Source organism: Pinus tabuliformis, chromosome 5_2 (genome assembly GCF_031772625.1).
Source record: "Pinus tabuliformis cultivar Carrire ecotype Pingquan chromosome 5_2, CPIR1, whole genome shotgun sequence".
In the NCBI taxonomy this organism is placed as follows: domain Eukaryota; kingdom Viridiplantae; phylum Streptophyta; class Pinopsida; order Pinales; family Pinaceae; genus Pinus; species Pinus tabuliformis.
In genome coordinates, this window is record NC_142306.1 from 1,042,639,602 (window position 1) to 1,042,662,474 (window position 22,873).

The following is a 22,873-nucleotide window of genomic DNA, read 5'->3' on the forward strand; positions in this document are numbered from 1 at the left end:
TCCAAGACCAAGATCTATGCCTCAAAACAAGCAAAGCGATAAAGAAATGATCAGGTCGACTCCAAATAAATGAATTAAATGAATAAATAAATGTTATGTCGGCTTGATAAAAACACCCGTCAGTTCATGGATGTAGGTCCGCTCAATTTAGGAGGCTAACCACTATAAATACCCATGAGTGTTCAATGGGAAAAAAAGAAAATTTGAATGTCTGAAATTTCGCATGGAAGAGGAGCTGCAGTAAGCCGCAGTCAATGGAGGAAGAGGAGCCGCAGTAAGGCGCAATCAAGGCACGAAGCCGCAGTCAAGGCATGGAGCTGCAGTCATGAAGAAGAGGGAAGCTGCAGTCATGAAGAGAGGAGCCACAGGGTTTGACTGCACCTAGTTTGGGTTTTAGGTGCAATCACAACCTCGATGCATGGAGTAATGAATAATGACACCGCAGTGAATTGGAGTCTCGACATACCTAAGATCTGAAGGTTGTGTCCTCACGTGGGGAGAGCAACAAAGTCTGGGCATGTCACTCTCGGCATATCTATCTCAAATAAAAGGATCAAGACAAGTTTTGGATGTGGACATAAAGATCATGATGGTCTCAAGGATTGTATTCCTGTAGTAGATAACATTCAATCTCAGTGATGATCACAGGGATATAGACAGATCATACATCACAGTGAGACTTGGATCTATATCCCACTGTCTCTGCATAAGGAGCAGTATCACAGTCTATATGGAGAAGCAGTACTAAAGCTCCAGCAAACTAGTAATGGAGGAATGATATAGTAACTAGGACTACTTGATGAAAAGCATTAATGAGGATCACTGTCTCAGTGATGATGAAGATATAAGGCACAATCAGCATGTTGAAGAAGACCTCGTTGACATAATGTAATGGATGATCTCAGTGATGCTGTAGTGATGGCTTCAATGGTGCAGCAATGAGGATGATCTCAGCAGTGACAGAAAGGAGGATTGATATCTTGGTCTTGGAGAGGCAGAGTGTGTCAAGGGTCATGATCTTGGTATTTGTCAATGGAATCTCTATAAGAAGAATTTATGCATGGGTTTTCCTCTCCAAGAGGGAGAGGTTTTGGCCCTGGCAGAAAGCCAAAACATTTGTGTTCTTGTCTCTTTTGTTTTGATAGCAGTTTGATGAAGCTAACACATACACACTAATAATGAAGTAAAGATCTAAGTCATGAAACAAGTCATGAAACAATCCAACTGACGGGTGTAGTGCTTTTGAATGCTGTTTTGGTAATGCCTTGAACCCCATTACAAATGCAAGCTATTTGCTACCTGATTATTGATGCATTACATATTTAAGACTTGTATCTTTAAATTGGTAATGAAAATTGAGTCATGTGTTTTGTCTTTTGATTTAATATATTAGTAGTTGTGGGAAAATCTCACGTTAGTTATTTCATGATCTCTGCAGCTCAAAGCATTGACATCATTGAGTACTCTTTTCAGACAAATTCCAGTTAGTGAACTCTGTCAGATTGCACCAGCTTGGGTATGGTTTTGCAAAATTGTTGTTGCTTTTCAGCAATCTTGTATAATCTGTTTTACCCATTTCAGTGGCATCTTTCTTGTGGATCAATAATTCCAATTTGATATAATTTTTGTATTATAGGTGTTTGAATACAAAAGGCTCGTGCAGGATAATAGTAGACAGGTTCGGCAGGCAGCACATGATGCTATGGCTAATCTTGCTTTTACTATTGGGTTTGTGCTTATATCCTATGTTCCTTTTTTGAATGAGATTTCTGGTGAGCTAATGTTGTAGTTGGTAATGTTTTTGTTTTTGTTTAATGTTTTAATCTTTAGTTGATGAGCATGTCCCAAAGCTTGAATCCAAATCCTCTGCTGTTGGTCTCTTAATGATTTTTCATAATTTCCTTTGGGATTTTAAAACGACTTCTCATTTTATTGTTTAGGAAAGGTCTTGCTCCACATTTGAGGTTTGTAATGGGCGCATGGTGGTTAGGTCAGTTTGATCCATTCACAGAAGTATCTGAAGCTGCAAAGCAGTCCTTCCAGGTTTCAACATAATCTTAAACTTGTTTTGTTTGTTACATATGCTTGTTCTCTTGTGTTCTCTGCAGACATTTTTTGCATGATTAATTTTTGCTTCTTTCTATATATTTTGTACAAGTAGAGAACTGTTGTAGGATGACATTGTAGGTATAACACAGTACAACATTCTGTTATGACCTATTGTGTAAGATAAAGAGTGAGCACTTATTTAATGTAGACAACATCTCCATGGAGAGAATAGGGATGAAACTTCATCGGTGGTGATCAAAATATGAAATAAATTGGAATTCCGGTCATATATGAAAGGGTGTCTCCAGTTAACCATTACAATGGTTGTTTTTTAATCTTATTTACGTTCAATGATATATGGGTGATTATATCTTCATGGTGGCAGCATATCAGGAAAGGAAAATAAGATGATGGATTGCCAAAATATTACATGGAAATGATTCATGATATTGGTAAAAAAATGCACTTACTCTTTGATTAATAATCCAATAACTTGAGACAATGCTGCCTGCATTCTTAATTTGGGCATACGAGCAACACAATTGGAATATAAAATAAATGTAGTATTTAATTTCAGAAGTAGATGTTGTTAGAGCCCAGGAAATTGCTTTATCATATATCTAGCAGTTAATGAGATGATGTTTGTCAACTAGATAGCACAATCACCTAATCTATGACTTAACAGTAATCTACCTTGTTGTATCAAATGACTCTATTTTAATAAAACTTTACATTACACATCTCTCAGTCAATTGTGTATTATGATTTCAACACATTATTAAAACAGATAGGTGTTTAGGAGAGCCTGTGAAGAGTAGGGTTGGAGTCAAATGGTGCAAAGTTTGTGATTGGGAAGGGAGTTACTTGCTCAAGTAATAGAAAAGAAAGTGAATGAATTTTTCAATTTTTCCAGAATACAAAATTTGGAGAAAGAAAGCAATGAGTCTAGATCATATGTAGGTTGAACCCTTACCTGCAAAATGTAGCAAGCGAGGCAAAACCGTACCAACACCCATAACAGTTAGAACTTAAACAAACACATGAGCAGACCAGGAAGACAGATGGACATGAGCAAATGGATGAGTGCAGTTGAGTCCCCTACAGCCCAAGGTGAAGAAGACTCAGATGTGCAAGGGTCTGCTGTGTTGAAGGAAATGTAACTAGGTTCGGTCTTCATAAATGTAATTTTGACATTTGTATTTATTCAAGAAAAGTGAAAATATTTTTATATTATTTGTCAATGAGTTTCTTGCTCATTGAAGTAGGTCAAGCACATGTTTAAGTGCTTCTAGGAAGTCAAGAGGTCAATCTATTTATGTAAGACCATTAGAGGGCATGTTACACTGTCTAAGGTCAAAGGAATAAGACAAGTGCAAGTCCTCTCCATGCAGCAACGTCCTCCAAAAGAAGCAAAACGATGAAGAAAGTTCATGTCGGCCTAAAGACAGCAAGTCGGCCCCAGGTCAGCCTAAAGGAGGGACAGTCTTCTATATATAGAGGCTGTCTACTCCCTCTCAACGTCCACCAAGCATCTCTGAAATCAGCGAAGAATAGAAGCTGAGAAGAGAGAGGAAAAGACAAGTCTAAAGGGTCTCCTAAGTGCAGTGAAGAAAGGAGAAGATAAAGCGAAGGTGTAGGACTGTTTCTAGGGCTAGAAACAGTCACACGTGCGAAGAAAGGAAGGGTAAATCTGCGGGTATAACAGCATCTAGAGAACAGTCCAAGAATCATTATTGGTTGGGCTAGAAATGAGGCCTACAAGGCCTCCCAAGTCAAGCGAAGAAATCTCTCTCTCAAACAAAGGTAAAAGGGTCCTAAACTATAAGGATCCCTGCCACACGTGCGAAGAATTTAGGGCTTTTGTACAATCATATCAAGTCTGCTCCTACATCTCAAGAAACATCTCGTTTGGTCAAAGAAGGAAGGAGTCTACTTGAGAAAAGGACATCACTAAGTATAGAAGAGGAACATCTCATATAAAGCTCTCTCAAGAAAGGTCTATCTCTAGACAAGCAACAAAGAAGGAGGACGAAGTGCTGGGGAGCAAAGTGCTGGAAGAAGGAAGTCTATGTGCCAGGAACAAAGTGCAGAAAAGAGGAGAGGACTTGACTTGTGCTTGGAGGACATCCTAGTCAAGGGTCTAGGGTTTGGCATTGATCAATAAGAAGCTCCAATAAGAGAAACTTACCGAAGGGTTTTCCTCTCTAAGAGAGAGAGGTTTTGGCCTTGGCAGAGAGCCAACATTTGTGTTCTTGTCTTTATGTTTTTGGTTGGAGTTTGATGAAACACAAACACTAATAAGAAGAAGATCAAGCTAAGATAATTGTAAAAGTGCTTCACAAATTGTTATCAACTGGAGAAGAATCCTAATTCACACTAGTGCCCTTGATTCTTCAACATGGTATCAGAGCTAGGGTGACACATCAAGGAAATGACATCTCAAGAACACTCATCAAGGAAGAACATCTACAAAAGTTGAAGCATCTAGCCAAGAAGTCTCTATCACATCAAGGACAAGAAGGTCTACTATCTATCTTTCATCGAGAAAGACTACAAAGCAAGTAGAAGAGCCTTACACAAAGGCACCTACAAGAAGAGAAAATCAAAGAAGGACCTACATCAAGCTACAAGCCATCAAGCAAATCTCATCATCAAGCAAGTTCACTTGGAGAAAGCAACTTGAAGAACATCAAGATCTAAGGAAGGCAAGCCATCAAGTCTTCAAGGAGAAAAAAAGTCTACTACATCTCAAACTCTATCAAGTAAGTATATGTCCCCTTCTAAATATACATCAATGTCTTTTTGCTAGGAAAGCAACAAATTGGTAGGTACCAATAACTTTCTTGCATGGAAGAAGAGGACTGATTTACTTCTCAAGGAGAATGAACTCCTAGAACACATCAAAGGGAATGTTCCTATTCTTGCTAAGGAACAAACTCATGCCTTAGACAAGTACAATAAGGATGAGACAAGAGCTCAAAGGCTTCTAATAGAATCCATCAAAGACTCTCACATTCCTTATGTCTCCAAACTTGAAACATCAAAAGGTTTCTATGATAAACTAGTAGAGATATTCTCGGTAAGCACAATGGAGAAGTGATATCTCTACGAAATGAATTGTAAAAAATGAATATATCAAAGGAAGGAATAACTCCCTACTTCATGAAGATCTCTAAGATGAGGGATCAACTTCAAGAGCTAGGGGAAGTCATGTTTGACATAGAAATGGCAACTGTAGTACTCAATGCTCTAGCTGAGGATTGGGGCAACTTCACATCAAGCATATATGCAAACAAAGAAGCCACCCCGCTAAGTGAAATGTGGTCCCTATGCAAGATAGAGGAAACAAGACTCAAAGCAAAAGAGGATGTGGGATCAAAGGAGCAAGCATTTGCTACCATGGCCAAGAGAAAGGGAAAATTTGGCAAATTTGGTCCACGAAGAACAAACAACAAAGATATGTCCAAAATCCAATGCTATGGATGCCAAGAATATGGACACTACAAAAGTAATTGTACTAAACTAAAAAAGGACAACAACAATAAAAGAAAAAGGGAAGAATCTCACATGACTCAAGAGGTGAAAGAAGAAGAAAAGAAGCAAAAGAAGGAAGATCCTTTGGATCTCTATTATGACTAAGTCAAACTCTTTACTTAAAGTCTTCTTTCAAAATTTTGAGTAGGATAGGGGCATGTAGGAATAGAATAAAATTGCATGGCTAGAAACATCTTCTAGAATCTAGAAGCATGATGTACATAGAGTTCTAAATACTCATGTAGAAAGAGCATTTATAAATAAGAACAAAATGCATGGTTAGAAATATCTTCTAGAATATAGGAGCATGGTAGATATCGCTCAAGATATTCATGTAGAAGGAGCACACCAGTATAGGACCTCATCCACAATTAAAGAAAATGATCATGATTAAGAATCTTAGAAGACCTCCATCATCAAAAGGAAAGAGACATTTGCAGGGTAAGGGTCTTCAAGATCTTATGATGGAATCTTCAGAAGAAGATTCATAAACAAATGCAGATGTCTCATTGGGAATCCCATTCATGGGATTCAAGAAAAGGATGATATGCAGGCAAGCTAAGATGAAGCAAGAAGGGCCACACCAAGGACAACCAAATGAAGCTAAGATGATCAAAGGAGAATCAAGATGAGTTATGTATGCATCAAGTTTAGTCATGTTATTATACGTATATTATTGAGTCATGGGAATAGTTCTATGACATGATTGAGTATGAAATAATCTCTTTCACCAATGACATGCTCGAAGGCATGTACTACAATGCAATGAAGGTCAACAAAAGAAATACTCACATAAGGAGTATAAGATCGCTGACTAAGAAGCAAGTAAAGAAGAAATGCTCACTAGTCCTAGAAGTAATCAATGAAGAAGTGCTCTCACAAGGAGCAAAAAGTGGTTGACCAATCTATCCAAGAAGAAGCAAGTGAAGAAAGAGATCAAGCATGTGAAGAACACCATGATCACAAAGAATCACTATCTAACAAAGATCCACTGAAGACTTCTCCTGAAAGAAGGCAGGACAACTCTGACTAAGAAAGGAAAAGATCAAAGGACCCTTGACACCTATGAAGGCCTTGGAGATATGAAAGGTGCAGATAACTGACTCTACTCTATGAAGACGTCATTAGGAAGAAGCCATCTAGAAAAAACACCATTTAATGTTGAACCAATATTAGGATGAAGTCATGAAGGACTACTAGATCAAAGCATGGGAACAAACAAGTACAAAGAAGCATCCATGTGAAGAGTAGTCTAAAGCATAAACAAGATGACAAGGAATAACCAGATGACAAAAGAACCTGATATATGACAAGGGCACCTTCCACGAAGGAAGCAATGACATGACAAACCAGGAAGGAAAGTGATCGATGGATGGTGCCCTACTAGGAAGAAATTCGACCAAAGACTTCATGACATCAAAGGAAGGAAGGAGATCAAGCAGCTGGAGGACCCATGAAGAAGAAGCTGCTGATGAATGGACAAGTCCCTAGCTAAGAGGGAGTTATAACAAGTTCCCAATTACAAAGGAACTTGGACAATTACCTTGTCAAAAGATACTTGGGCATGTCTTCCTCAATTGAGAGGAAGTGATAGACACAACATTCTTGTCTTCACTTGGGAAGAAAGAATGGGAGGATTGGGTAATCATATGGCATCCGATACTCTTTGAGGATGTGTAGGGCATCCAAGACAAGAGTAGGCAAGAGGACTGATATTCTCTGAGGGCTGGGAACCCAAGATAAGAATAGTCCTAGAATGTCATACTCAGTGAACACTCGGTTGGGTATGTGCCTTGAGAGACAATGACTAAGGTGTCCATAAGTCATTGGTCTCGCCAACATTGTGCTCTGATCTATTGAGAGATATATTGCCAATCCGGTTTCTCTTATGTGAATTCTTCAAGATTGATAATAGCCAAACACTTTGTAATGTTGTATGAATAACTCCCTAGTTAAGAGGGAGTGTTGAAGGAAATGTAACTAGGTTCAGTATTCATAAATGTAATTTTGACATTTGTATTTATTCAAGAAAAGATAAATTATTTTTATATTATTTGGCATTGAGTTTCTTGCTCATTGAAGTAGGTCAAGCACATGTTTAAGTGCTTCTAGGAAGTCAAAAGGTCAATGTATTTATGCAAGACCCTTAGGGGGCATGTTACACTATGTACAAGGTCAAAGGAATACCTCCAAGACAAGTGCAAGTCCTCTCCATGCAGCAATATCCTCCAAAAGAAGCAAAATGATGAAGAAAGTTCATGTCGGCCTAAAGACAACAAGTCGGCCTCAATTCGGCCTAAAGGAGGCACGATCATCTATATATAGAGGCTGTCCACTCCCTCTCAACGTACGCCAAGCATCTATGAAATCAACGAAGGATAGAAGCCGAGAAGAGAGAGGAAAAGACAAGTCTAAAGGGTCTCCTAAGTGCAGCGAAGAAAGGAGAAGATAAAGCGAAGGTGTAGGACTATTTCTAGGGCTAGAAATAGTCACACGTGCAAAGAAAGGAAGGGTAAATCTGCGTGTATAACAACTACTAGAGAATAGTCCAAGGATCATTATTGGTTGGGCTAGAAATTAGTATAAGGCCTCCCAAGTCAAACGAATAAATCTCTCTCTCAAACGAAGATAAAGGGACCCTAAACTACAAGGATCCCTGTCACACATGCGAAGAATTTAGGGCTGCTGCACAATCATATCGAGTCTGCTCCTACATCTCAAGAAATATCTTGTTTGGTCAAAGAACGAAGGAGTCTACTTGAGAAAAGGACATCACTAAGTATAGAAGAGGAACATCTCGTATAAAGCTCTCTCGAGAAAGGTGTATCTGTAGACAAGCAACAAAGAAGGAGGACGAAGTGCTGGGGAGCAAAGTTCCAGAAGAAGGAAGTCTATGTGTTAGGAACAAAATGCAGAAAAGAGGAGAGGACTTGACTTGTGCTTGGAGGACATCCTAGTCAAGGGTCTAGGGTTTGACATTGATCAATAAGAAGCTCCAATAAGAGAAACTTATCGAAGGGTTTTCCTTTCTAAGAGAGAGAGGTTTTGGCCTGGCAGAGAGCCAACATTTGTGTTCTTGTCTTTATGTTTTTGGTAGTAGTTTGATGAAACACACACACTAATAATAAGAAGAAGATAAAGCTAAGATAATTGTAAAAGTGCTTCACAAATTGTTATCAACTGGAGAAGAAACCTAATACACACTAGTGTCCTTGATTCTTCAACATGCTGTATGATAAAAGACATTTCATATAAAAATTTAAGTGGAAGTGGCCCATACGAGGGCACAAGCTTGGAAATTGTTTTGAGGGAACAGTGAAGAATCGAGGGCAGCTCTATTAATTTATCTGTTGTGTTGCTTAGAAGTTGTTCTGTAGCATGTTGTTGTAGTAACTGTTGAAATTTGGGTAGCTCAGAAGGTATTTCTGACTAGAGGCTGTTGATTTTTCCATGACATTCAAGAATCTGGTTTGAGTCTAAAATCACAATCACAAACGCACTCAAATTCCACAACACTTCTACTTTGCACAGTGGAAAAATACACAACAGTGAATCAACTAGTACACGAGACAAATTTTAACCCAACACTTTTTATATTACAAATCTTTAATACAACAATATTAGGGCTCCCATACCGCGGATCATAGCCCTTACAATCAACCCTGATACAAGACAACAACTATGGCTTGGTATCAACAACTTGATGACTAATCTACCTTAATCAAAGTACACTTGACGTACTTGCCGATGTAGTGATCCACATCCCTTTCCGCCCACATACCTTGAACATTTGTTGCGATTACTTTGCCTCATCTTCTGCTGATAACACAACTTCTGCTTGCTCAAATAACGTGCATCCCTAGCTCAACAATCTGCCGCTATCAATGATCACATCCCCTTTTGTGTCACTGAACTTTGGCCCAACACAATTCTGCCCATTAGTTGCTCTTTAGTCCTTTAAAGACACCAACAAATAGGGACATTACCACTGCCCACTTCTTACCTCTTTGATGCTTGAAAGATGACAAGACTTAGAAGCTTGGAGGTTTCCCTCTTATCTCTTATCCAACACACTGTCAATCACAAAACTAGGGCACAAACGACAACCCTCATATCATCATCGTCCACCCTTGAGGTCAACGAACTAGGGCCCAAACAACCTGTCCACTGACAACCCCTTTGCTCTCCACAAGGGACTGTACTTAGGACATCTAAACAACTTTCTAACACTCCTCCAAGCACTGTTCACAAGCTGCTATCAATCTGTCCAAATAGACCTACGAATCCCTAGCATATAATTACGATAATATCAATCAAACATATCTCATCTAGACGACCAAATCAGTCATGAAGTAGCTCGCTGTTCTGTATACTGACTGCGGTATTTTGGCCCACTTTTAGCTCTTCTGTTACAGCTATAGGAGAGCCTTAAATTCGGCCTCCAAACGGACCTCTTCAACCAGGCGTAATCTTCCTTTTCTAACACTAGAACACTTGCGCTGATCCTCCAATTTGTGTAGCCTTGCTCCGGCTTTGTGACAAGCCTTTTGGCCCTCCAAAATAGTCACTCTTAGGAACTCGACCCTCCATTTACGAACCAAAACTTCTATGGCTTGTTACATATAGATAATCTGCCCAAAACTTCTGCCCATAACTTCCTTTCCGACTCGACTAGCAAGATCCCTAACTCGGCCCTCCCCAAAACACAAGAGAGACTAAAAACTTTGACTTCTTCTTCACTTGGATAGGCTCCTAAAGGGCTGCAGTTGCCTCAGGTTGGTATACACTTAGATGATATGCACTTGGATTTTGTGATCAAAAAAGTTCTCCCTCTCTCTTATTTATATGTTTCCTTGGTGCAATGATTAGCCCTCCAAAGGGCACCTTTCAAGCCAACCCGACTTGAACATCACATCAATTAGCTCATCTATATTAATAAAAAATATTTTCTTCATTTGATCAAAGATTCCCATGATTGCCTTAGGCGCCCTTAGTTCCCTTAAGGGTGCTCCATTTGCAACAATGGTGAAGCCATCAAAACTCCTTTTGGTTTCGCGCCCACAACTTTGGGTGGAAAAACCATTGCTTGGGTACTGCTGAAATTCTAGTGTTGCAATGACTAGAATAGTTTTTCACAATTCATAACTACTATTGATGCAAATTGTTTCTTCTTTATACTTTAGTCAACAAGTAGCTATACATGAAAAACTTCAACCAATAATTCTTCAACAAGAGAAATAAATAGAGATCACAATAGACAATGAACAATAGACAATAAGCAAGAGACAAGAGACACCAAGATTAGGCTCACAACCAAGGAAAAACCCACTAGGGGAAAATCCAAAAAATCTTTCCTTATGAAAAGAGGTTCTGTCCATCAATAGTACATTTGAATGTTCCAACAAATCCAAAATAACCAACAATGAGATACCCAATCAAAGTCTGCACAAAATAAAGAGAGATTCCACTTCTGTCCAATGAGAGGGTCTACACAAGGAGGCCGAAATATAGGCCTGTAATGACTATGATGGGATGCCGAAGTTCTCACATTAGTTACATCATCGCCGAAGTTCTCACTGTAGTTACCACTGATGATGCCAACGAACCAAGACAAATTCGGCCCAAAATCCTTTGTCAACTTCAGAAATAGGTCACCTCAAATACAACGATCTTCTCTGTAGTATTTGGCCCAAAATCCTTTGTCAACTTCATAAATAGGTCACCTCAAATATAGCCGTCTTCTCTGTAGTATTTGACCTTCTAGATGACATAAGATGATAGCCCAAACAAGAGTAAGATACCCAAGACAAAATTCGTTGAACGTTAGTCCAAAGAATAGGTCAACGCAGCTGTAGTAGAATTCCTTTTACCCTTTGCATTGGATATGCCTGTAATTTAGGACTGAACTTGTTATTGATTGCAGACCGAATTGATGTGTGCTTGATGGTGGCTGAAATGAGGATCAACGAGCTCCAATTTATAGGTTTAATGTGAGGGCTAATTAACCCTAATAGGGCTGACATGATAATCTCTCAAGGAGTTGACTTGTAGGGTTTGTTTGAGCCGACTTGTTGGTGACAAACAAAAATCAATTTCTTTTTTGTATATGTAATGAAAAATGCCGACCAAAGCTACAATATACTTCAACACTTTGTTGAGAAATGTAACTAGTATCGGCCTTCATAATTGTACTTGAGTCATGATGTAATGTATTTGTCAAAAAGAAAAGAAAAGAAAAATTATTATAAAAGAAAAATTATTTAATGGCATGGGTTTCATGCTCTATTTATTTTATTTCTAGGTCAAAACACCCATTGAGTGTTTCTAGGGTTTGTGTCTTAGTCCTTGTCATCATGTAATAGACCCTTCTTGGGTTTTATATATCAAGAAAGAAATTTTTAATTGAGTCAAAATTGTCCATTATGCCTTCTCCACCAAGTCGGCTTGACCTCCAGTCAAGTCAACTTCATTAAGGGAATTCAACCACATAGAAGGCTATATAGAGAAGTGATACTCGACCTCATTTGAACACTTATCAAGTAAGAATTTGATCTGTAATTGAAGGAGTGCGAAATAGCAAGAGAAAGGCGTGAAGAAAGCTAGAAGAACAAGGAGAAGCCCTAAACGAAGGAGGAACCCTCGCGAAGGAAGAAGACCATTTTTCTATTGTCTCTAACTCACACATGGGAAGAAAATTTGAACAGGAGGGCCACAATCTGAGTTTATTTCAGGATTGAAGTAGTTTGACTTAAGTTGACTAATCATCTTGGGAGGTTGTTATGAATAAAAATATATATATAATAATACAAATAATGTAAAATAATAACAATAATAAATAATGATAAATTAGTAACTAGTTATTGAATTTAGGCTTCTGTGGTTCATATCAAGTATTATGAGACAAGTATTTCGACGTTGATTTACGTCGAAATACTTGTCTCATAATACTTGATAAGGATCACAGAAGCGTAAATTCAATAATTGAATCCCTGCACGGAAAAGCCATTCCTACTAAAGTTCGTCATTTTGAATGGGCACGCTCGCAGGTTTCGAAGTTGAAGTCAGATCTGGCGTATATGCAAAGCTAGATCTTATTCTTCAACTTGTCCTGACGATGAACCACACTGGTTGGTTCGAAATGCGTCTTTTTCTAATTTTTGACAAATGCTCTATCATGTGATTAACGCCAAAATACTTGTCTCATAGTAACTAGTTATTGAAAAGGTATGTCCCTAAGGACATAACCATTGGTGAAGAGGTACCTGCCTAGGGTATATAAGCAGGCCCTCACCCTCATTATAATTATATCTCACATCAATTCATATACAATATTTAATATACATTACTTGTCCTACAATGGATGTCTTTGTCTTCGAAGTATTTTAGGGTCTTTGCCTTTGTCTTTGACTACTACTCCCATTGTTGTTTGTGCTCAGTTCGCCACTTCTCACCTTTTTGCAATTGCCATCACATCTCACGCTCTGTTTTCCAAGCCTTCTTTGTTGCCAAGCTTCTCCCTGCTCTGTGCTATATTGTTCCGTTGTCCATCGCATCTATTCAGCCCCTGCATCCAGCTGTCTGCGTCCTCGTCAAACTATTGTTCTCACCGAAGCCAATGACTCCACTGCAACAACACGCCCTGTCCACCGAAGCCAATGACTCCACTGCAACAACACCCCCTATCAACCCCTAACCATAGACTTGTTCTACTGTCCTGTCTCTTGATCGTTTTCACCGCCATTCATCGTATCTCCCTAAAGCCATCGTTTCGGTGTGCACCTGCTGCTTTACATCTCGACAAATCACTCTTTCTAGGTCACGTTATTCGAATGTCACGATTATCCCTCATTGCCCATTTATAACATTTGGTATTTTATATTAATTATAATTATTATATAACATTTAATTAAATATCAATTATATTTATTAATTATTACATAATTAATAATATAATATAATTAATTAATTAGCTAGTTATCAATTATAATTTAATATAGTTATTAATTAATTATTAATTATTTATATATTTAAAAAAATAGGTTCAAGTTAAGTAGACGAATTAAGTTGGATAAATATACACAAGTACAACACACTCGATTAATGTCATCAATGACGATGAGCGACTTTAGTAAAAAAAATTGACAGAACTTGAATATAAGGTCACTATTATGAATAAAATATATGTAAAATAATACAAATAATGTAAACAATAAGAATAATAATAAATAATGCTTCATTAACTAGTAATTAGTTAATGAAGAGGTATGTCCCTAAGGACATGATCATTGGTGAAGAGGTATCTGCCTAGGGTATATAAGCAAAACCTCACCCTCATTGTAATCATCTCATATCAATTCTTTTATACATTATACAATATACAATTACTTGTCCTATAGTGAATGTCTTTGTCTTTGAAGTATTATGAAGATTACTGCTGTGTATACAAACTTTGTTCGTTACATTGGTATCAGAGCCATTCGATCCTCTAACTGCTCAATTGCTGCACAAAGCTAGTCTGATCCAGTCTTTGGTCATCAATCCTTCGTCAACCTTGTTGTCGTCGCAATTGAAGCGTTTCGCTACACAAGTTGGAGTTTCTCCATTTTTGCCAATTGGCCTTTGGCCATAAAATAAAAAATAACTAAAAGAAAGGATAAAAATAAATATTAGAAAAAAAATTCAAAAAGATAAAAAAAGGATTTTTTTTTCTAGAAGGGTTAAAAAAAATGAATAAAAAACTCAATTATATATTATTAAAAAAAATAAAAGAAAAGAAACAAGTCAATTATAATATATATATATATATATATATATATATATATATATATATATATATATATATATAACAAAACAAAAGACAAAACAAACAAACGAAAAAACATACCTGGCCTACAAGCCAACGCATCCCCGCCACAGACGAACTAACTGCACCTTGCAGCCCGATTGGACCACCGTTGAAGGTTACCTGCAGCCCGCCATTGCACCCTGCCACCTTCTCCAGGCCAACCACCGCACTCAGTGCTGCATTGGTCACTGCCGTCGATTCGTAGCAGGCTATCCAACAACGACAACAACCACACATCCGCGACCATCTCCTCCGCCTCCACTGTGTCCACCAGAAGTCGCGACCCCTAGCAACGACCATGCCTTGCCAGTCGTTGTGGCTTCAGTTGCTGCTTGAATTCTAACACTCCATCGTCCGCTCCCAACTTTGCAAGCCACAACCATAGACTGTCACACTCTTCATTGTTCGATATGCATAGAGCGACTTTGTCGCCGCTTTTCGCCACTGCACGTAGAGTTTTTTCTCCTACTCTCTACAATCTTGTTGCATAGTTGCAAACTAGTAATCAATTAGAAGTCTGGTTCGATAATTTAGCAACCGTTGTACTAAGTGATTACAAAATATAATGTGACTAAGTGATTACAGAAAATAAACCGGGGTCAACAACATTTCTGTAAGAAGTCACGACGGTTTGAAATTATCATTTAACAATCACGTTAAGGATCTGAAGTTAACGGTTTGACTATAAATCGATGAAATTGAAAGGCTATAAACACCATTAATTTGTGTCGTGCAATATTATTCTCGCTACCTGATCTAAAGTTGTGACCCTTGATAAAAGAATTCTGACCCTGGATATAAGGGACTATACATATTAAAAGAAAAAGGAGCTATAAGATAATTATTAATAACTTTAAAGTATAATAGGTGTGAGTTTTAAGGTTAACATAATTATAGTTTCAGAAACTATATAAAGGAGTTTAAATTGGAAAGTTATACATTTTTTGGAAAGAAAGCAAAGTTGACTTATTTAAAAGGGTTATAAAGAATGTTAATATTAAAAAAAAGCACTTTTAGAAAAAAAGTAAAAAAATATATAAAATATCGAAGTATTTAAATATTTGAAGACCAAGAATGAATTATAATCTAGAAACAAGGGAAGGAAAATTTTTCTATAAAGGTATTTCAATTGTAGATTGTAGAGTAATTACATCAAAAGGGAATACCCGAGGGATGAAGATTAATATCATTATCAACACAAGTGACGAGAAAAAAATACACCAATGTCAATGATTTAGAACACAAAGAGCTTTTACACTTAAGAAATCATAACCAAAGCCTTACGCAAATAATTTAAATATTTGAAGACCAAGAATGAATTATAATCCAGAAACAAGGGAAGGAAAATTTTGCTATAAACGTATTTCAATTGTAGATTGTAGAGTAATTACATCAAAAGGGAATACCCAAGGGATGAAGATTAATATCATTATCAACACAAGTGCCGAGAAAAAAATACACCAATGTCAACGATTTAGAACACAAAGAGCTTTTACACTTAAGGAATCATAACCAAAGCCTTACGCAAATAAAGAAACTAAAAAGTGACAAAAAGTCACTAAATGACAAGTTATAACAATTTACTCAAGAAGAAACACTGAAGTTTCCAGTGGTAAAAATCCAAGTTGAAGATAAAGTAACAAATACCTATCCAATCAATATCACAACTCAAGAGGATGAGAAACCAATAGAAGTTAAAGCATATTCAGACATTGCAGTTCAAACAATGGAATTTCCAAAATTATGATTCAGTAGTAAACTCAGCAACAACAGTACCTGAAGTAAATCAGGGAATTGCCACACACATGATAAGGGAAATCCCAACCATATGTTAAATTATGGTATGTTCTATGCTTAGAGTAGTTTACTTCTTTTCTTCTTATTAGCCACTGTTTAGCAATCACATAAACATAAAGTAAAGTGCAGATAGAACATTCAAAGATCGACAGAAAACAAGTCAAGATAAGAGACACCAGATGTGGTGGCTAGCCAGGGACAAACCCCAATGCGAGGAAACCCTTTGATCAATTCTTCTTTAATCTTCAATAGTTCGGCAGAGAGAGCAATAGTACAATATATCAGATCTGTAATTTTAATGACAGCAGTAAGAGATGCCCTAACCAACACTTGCAAAGTGAATCAAATGATTCACAAATAGTCTTGGATCAACCTTAGACAACCCAGCCTTCAACGTAGATGGAGGACAGCTGGAAACAGCTCAAGAAACATGGTCAAATCTGGTCAATGTTCAGGCAACCCTACAGTCAGCCCTAACCAGATTTGTGCTGGTCACTTTGTGGTCAAATAAGCCCTCCAAACAGCAGATCTGATTTGCGGCTTGCTTGAGGGAGACTCCCCACACAAGGCCGCAGTCAAAGGAGGCTCTTTTCTGGTCAATGCTATCCCTGTTTGCTGGCTGCACCCTAGGTCAACGCAGAACAAACCTGTGTCCCTTCCTTGATGCGTCCTTCTCCTTGTGTCTGCATCCTTCTTCTCCCACTAGCTGCTCCTTAGTTAACCCAAACAAGAAAGGAGAGTGAGAGAGAAGAAGAGATGATGAGATGAAATATGACTCAACCTCTCCTCTATTTATATGCAACACTGGGCATGTGTGCCACACACTTAACTGCTGGCCGACCTTGACAATTTGTCAAGTAATTACAAATAAATTCATATCTCCAAAAATACTTGTCGGAATTGGATGATCTTTAGATCAATCCTACACCTCTCGACAAGAGGAATCTAGGAAAAATATTAGCTGCCATAAATGAGGTGACCCTCATGGGGTTTGGCCCTAGTTGCCAATTTTAACACCATAAGAACTCCTTATCGACATCATAATCACAAGCGCAAACAACTAAGTCAGTCTACATATTTGAACTATTTAGAATGGAAACAATAGATTTATGTTCCAAGGAATACTGAAGTTTGCAGAATCCACTTCGATGATAACACTTCATTACAAATTTCTAGTGATTAGAAGATTCCACAAAATATTAATCTAGGATGGTCAAATGCATTCTCAGTAAGACAATTTTGTTTATCACTCGGAGGATCATATCGTCTTGTATCAACGAAGATGAAAGTTCTGAAATGAGAAAATATTCAAAACAGGAAAAGAGATCAAGTCCTTTCATCAGTAAGCTTTGAGGACAAAGTTTTTTTGAAGAGGAAGGCAATGTTATGAATAAAATATATATATAAAATAATAAAAATAATGTAAACAATAATAATAATAAATAATGTTTAATTAACTAGCAATTAGTTAATGAAGAACTATGTCCCTAAGGACATGATCATTGGTGAAGAGGTATCTGCCTAAGGTACATAGGCAAACCCTCACCCTCATTGTAGTCATCCCATATCAATTCTTTTATACATTATACAATATACAATTACTTGTCCTACAATGGATGTCTGTCTTCGAAGCATTCTAAAGATTACTGCTGCGTATACAAACTTTCTTTGTTACAGTCATTGGAAATGTTGAGGATATTAAGAAGCTCAAGGATACAACAGTGGGAATAGAGAATCAACTCCTACAAAAGTATAATGCATTTAAAAAGAATCATACTAAAGCAATGGTGGCGTTGAACCTTGTTTGTCAAAGGTTGAAGATTACAACGGATCGACTACACCAAAATAATGAAGCTACTCAACACCTCGATTCTTCAAATACATCTAGCCCATTAGACTCACCTTGTATCCCTGAATCTCCACATACATTTTCCATTCCCTATCCACAAATTAGTAACACGAATTTTCAAAATATGCAGATCTCAACCCAATTCTGCTTCGAATTGACACATATTAACGTAGAACAAAAATTGAGCTTTCCAAATTTGATGGTAACGAGAAACACAATGTTGCATGGTTCAATAAGGCAGAGGAGTATTTCGAGATTTGCAGTATTGACAATGACAATGAAAAATTCAAGCATGCATCCCATGCAAATGGAAGGAAAAGCTCCTAATTGGTATAAGTGGTGGAAGAAAATGACACATGCTATTAGGTGGAGGAAATTCAGAGTTGTTTTCTTTAAAAAGTTCCGTGGTGTTAAAGAAGAAGAGTTCTTCACGACACTCACAAGGCTACAACAAAAAGGAGATGTGGACGAATATACTAGAGAATAGGAAACTCTAGCTACATGAGTACCTAGATTATCAGAAACACGCCTTATTCAATCATACACCACTGGACTTAATGTTAATTTTAGGTATGTTCTATGCTTAGAGCAATTTATTTCAATTTTTACAGTTAGCTCCATATCTTTTCCAAATTAGCAATCACATTAGCATTAAAGTAAACTGCAGAGAGAACATAAACATAAATCGCAGAAGACAAGCCAAGACAAGAGGACACAAGATGTGGCGCTAGCCAGGGACAAACCCTAATCTGGGGAAACCCTTGATCAATTCCTCTTATATGTTCTTAAGAGAGATAATACGTTTACAACAGAAGTCAACACTTTGACTTATCTAGATAAGAGCATAGATCATCTCTAAGAAGATGATACATGAGATCAGTTGAAGACATGTTGCTTCAACTAATTCTCCAAGGTGACTGCTGCACCTATCGTTGTGCTGCATTTCGTCATCATGCTGCACCTCACCGCGCTGCACCATGCTGCACCCATCATCACTATGATGCATCTCATCACGCTTCATTAATCATGTCTGTACCCTTTACTGTACTGCATTATGTGCCATTGCTGCACCATGTTGCCATCCTGACCTATGTGTTGGGTGCACCTTGCTTGCTTGTTGTCCCTAGCATGCTTGTTGTCCTTAGCATGCTTGTTGTTGCATACTAGTTGTCCCTTGCATGCTAGCTGTAAAATTGCATGCTTGGTGTAGTTGCTGCTAAGTACAATACAACTGTCCTAATGTTAGTTAGTTGTCCCTTGCATGCTGCTCTCCTTCGGAGACAGATGCTTCCGCTGTTTCGGTAGTTCTGGCAGTTCCGGATTTTCCGGCAGTTCCGTCTTTTCCGGCATTTCCGGCTTTTCCGTAGTTCCGGCTTTTTTGGCTTTTCTTGCAGTTCCGGTTTTTCTAGCAGTTCCGGCTTTTCCAGCAGTTTCGACTTTTCCGGCTTTTCTGGCAGTTTCGGCTTTTCTGGCAGTTCCGGCTTTTCTGGCTTTTTCGGCAGTTCTGGCTTTTCCAGCTTTTCCGGCAGTTCCGGCTTTTCCGGCTTTTTCAGCAGTTCCGGCTTTTCCGAAAGTTCCGGTTTTTCCGGCTTTTTCGGCAGTTCCGGCTTTTCTGGCAGTTTCGGCTTTTCCGGTAGTTTCGGCTTTTTCGGTAGTTCCGACTTTTCCGACATTTCCGATTTTTCCGACTTTTTTGGCAATTCCGGCTTTTCCGACAGTTCCGGCTTTTCCAGCAGTTCCGGCTTTTTCGGCTTTTCCGGTAGTTCCAGCTTTTTGCCCTCTGGATCAGCGCAACGTTATTCCTTAGGATCTCTCCTCCTAAAACCCAAAGACAAGTAGAGAGAGGAAGAGATCCCAAGTGTGTTGAAATGACTTAAAGGCCACCTCTATTTATACTAAAACGTTAAGCACATGTGGGGTTTATTTAGTTGCTAGCTGACCTTGACAAATTGTCTTATAATGCAAATGAATTCATAACTGCATGAATACTTATTCGAATCGGATGATCTTTAGATCAATCCTACACCTCTCAATGAGAGGGATCCAAGAAAAGTATCAGTTGCCATAAATGAGATGACCCACATGGAGTTTGGCCCTAGTTTCCAATTTTAACACTCCCTCTCAACTAGGGAGAACTCCATCCGTTGTGTACTATCTCTGCCATTAGTGCCCTGCACTGCACTGCTTTGCTCTGATCTGCTGAGCTCTGCTCTGCTTTGCTCTACTTTGATCTGCTGGGCTCTGCTCTGCTGAACCATGAAGAAGAAGAATTGATAGAGAATGTCTCATACCATTTTCTATTGACCCGAAGTCAGTTTTATTGATCCTAGATCAATATCTCAAGAGAGTGTCTCAAACCATTCATACTGATCCCAAATCAGTTTCATTGATCCCAGATCAATGGAGGTCATCCTAGCATAGGGAGTATGGTAGACACAGTGATGCATCCATCGATACTACTACTATGGTCCCTATCCTTATTTCCCTGCTCATTGATCAAATGAGAGGTACTTCTCATGAGTCCCAGACTGCATGGGTAGGATGCCTTGGCAGGAGGACTAATCATCCTGTTCACAGGAGAATGAATCATCTTGTCAGTGGATGCCATGGAGAACTAATCATCCTGGCCCACAGGAGAACTAATCATCCTGTTCCACAGTCGCCACGGAGAACAAATCATCCTGGCCCACAGGAGAACTAATCATCCTATTCCACAATCGCCACGGAGAACAAATCATCCTGTCCCACAGGAGAACTAATCATCCTGTTCCATAGTCACCACAGGGAACAAATCATCTTGGCCCACATGGGAACTAATCATCCTGTTCCATAGTTGCCACGAGAGAACTAATCATCCCAACCCACATGAGAACTAATTATCCTGTTCCACAGTTGCCACGGGAGAACTAATCATCTCGACCCACAGAAGAACTAATCATCCTGTTCATAGCGCACCACCAAGGGAGGGTGAGTCGCCCTGTGGTTGTATGTTGCTCCAGTAAGTACCCCAAGTCCCCCAGAGCTCCCAAAGCTCAATGCATGCAACATGCAGGATCCTTATAAGAAGGTCTCTCAACGACTCCAAGTTTTTCGGGAAAGTCACAGATTTGAACTTTCCCCGAGGCTTTGACAAAATGTTTGTGACTTGTACATCAGTCTCAATGCGATGGAGCCTCCTCGCTCATCGACTTACCATATCGCAGATAAGGCAGTATTTGATGTCTATCTGTTGGAGCAATCATCGAATATGGGATTCCTCAATAATTGAATCCCCCCTCTGGTTGTCATAGAGAATCACAGTGGTATTCATCATGTGTACAAACAGCTCACTTAAGAGCTTCTGTAACCATGCAGCTTCACACAAGATCATACTTGTAGCTATGTATTCGGTCTCGGTGGTGCTTATAGTAACTGACTTCTACTTGCTGCTCATCCATGATATCTGTTGTTGCACAGATTGACATGACAACGCTCAAACCGGGGGCTGTCACTCTGATCCCGGATCTCTCCGTTTAAGCCTGTCTCCCGCGGCTAAGGGGGGTATACCCTATTAGGTGATGAAGACCAACCGTCGACCAGTTGGGTTGGGAGACACGAAGAAACAAACACTAAATTGATTTTGTTAAGTTTAATGGACCAGTGCCTAGCGGATTTAATGATTAAATGATTATTTATTAAATGTTGCAGAAGTATAAACCATGTAAAACCATCATTTATCATCAAATAACCCAAGCGATGTAAGATATTCAACAATTGCAGAACACCTTAACGATGATCCAGCGATTAAACTTCAAGAAAAAATAAATGCTTGAAATGATCATAAAATTTAAATGGTGACCAGCTACCACTTTCATATAGCCAACTTGTAAATAAACATTTAAATGCATTTAGCTATAGAGAAATGGAACATAAATACCACAAGAAACTCCAAAAAATGAATTTTTGAATTTTTTGGTAAGCTTTTTCAAAATATTTTTAATATATATATATATATATATATATATATATTTTAAATTTTAAGTCAAAACTAAAATCCTAAATAAATAAAAAAAATAAAATCTAATCTAAACTAAAGTCTAAAAAGTAAAAATAAAATTTTTAACTTTTTATAAATTTTTTATTTTTTATTGATTTTTTTATTTTTTTGATTTATTTAAAATCAATCTATAAAAATTAAATCTGAATTTAAATCCAAACAAATCCTAAAAAAACACTAACCCTTTTTTAACTTTTTTTTTTTTTTTTAATGAATTTTTTATTTTATTTTTGATATAAAATCCTAAGTTAAATATACATATAACCTTAATAAACAAAAGGAAAATTAATATCTAAACCCTAATTATACAAAACGTAAATAAAATCTAACCTATATCTGATCTTAAAAAAAACTAAAATTAACCTTTTTATGATCTTTTTTTTTTATACTTTTATTATTTTTATATTTTCTTTTTTGAAATTATTTTTTAAAGTCAAAAATAAAACAAAAATTTAAATCTAAGCTAAATGAAGTTGAACTTTAAAAAGACAAGTACTAAATGTATACAAATGAACTGAAGTAATTTTTTTTTTTGTTTTGTTTTGTTTTGTTTTGTTTTATATATATTTTTTATTAAATGAAATCGGAATATTAACAAAAATAATTAAATTCTAAACTAAAAATGAAATCTAATTAAAATTGAAATCCAAAACTAAAAAGTTAATTCTAAAATCTAAACCAAAAGAAACCTTTTGTTGTTTTTTATGATTTTTTTATTTTTTTATGATTTTCAAATAGAGCAAAAAAAAATGAACTAAATTTA

At 37.6% G+C, this 22,873-nt stretch overlaps 1 protein-coding gene across 1 annotated transcript in view; it reads left to right on the top strand.

Moving 5' to 3' along the window:
• The window catches only part of LOC149162803 (HEAT/U-box domain-containing protein), a 407,100-nt gene that overhangs the window by 158,567 nt on the left and 225,660 nt on the right, over positions 1-22,873 (top strand). The window contains exons 4-6 of the mRNA XM_089437404.1: positions 1,439-1,516; positions 1,637-1,728; positions 1,941-2,043. Of these exons, the coding sequence (XP_089293530.1) occupies positions 1,439-1,516; positions 1,637-1,728; positions 1,941-2,043 (273 nt within the window). The remainder of the gene's footprint in view (positions 1-1,438; positions 1,517-1,636; positions 1,729-1,940; positions 2,044-22,873) is intronic.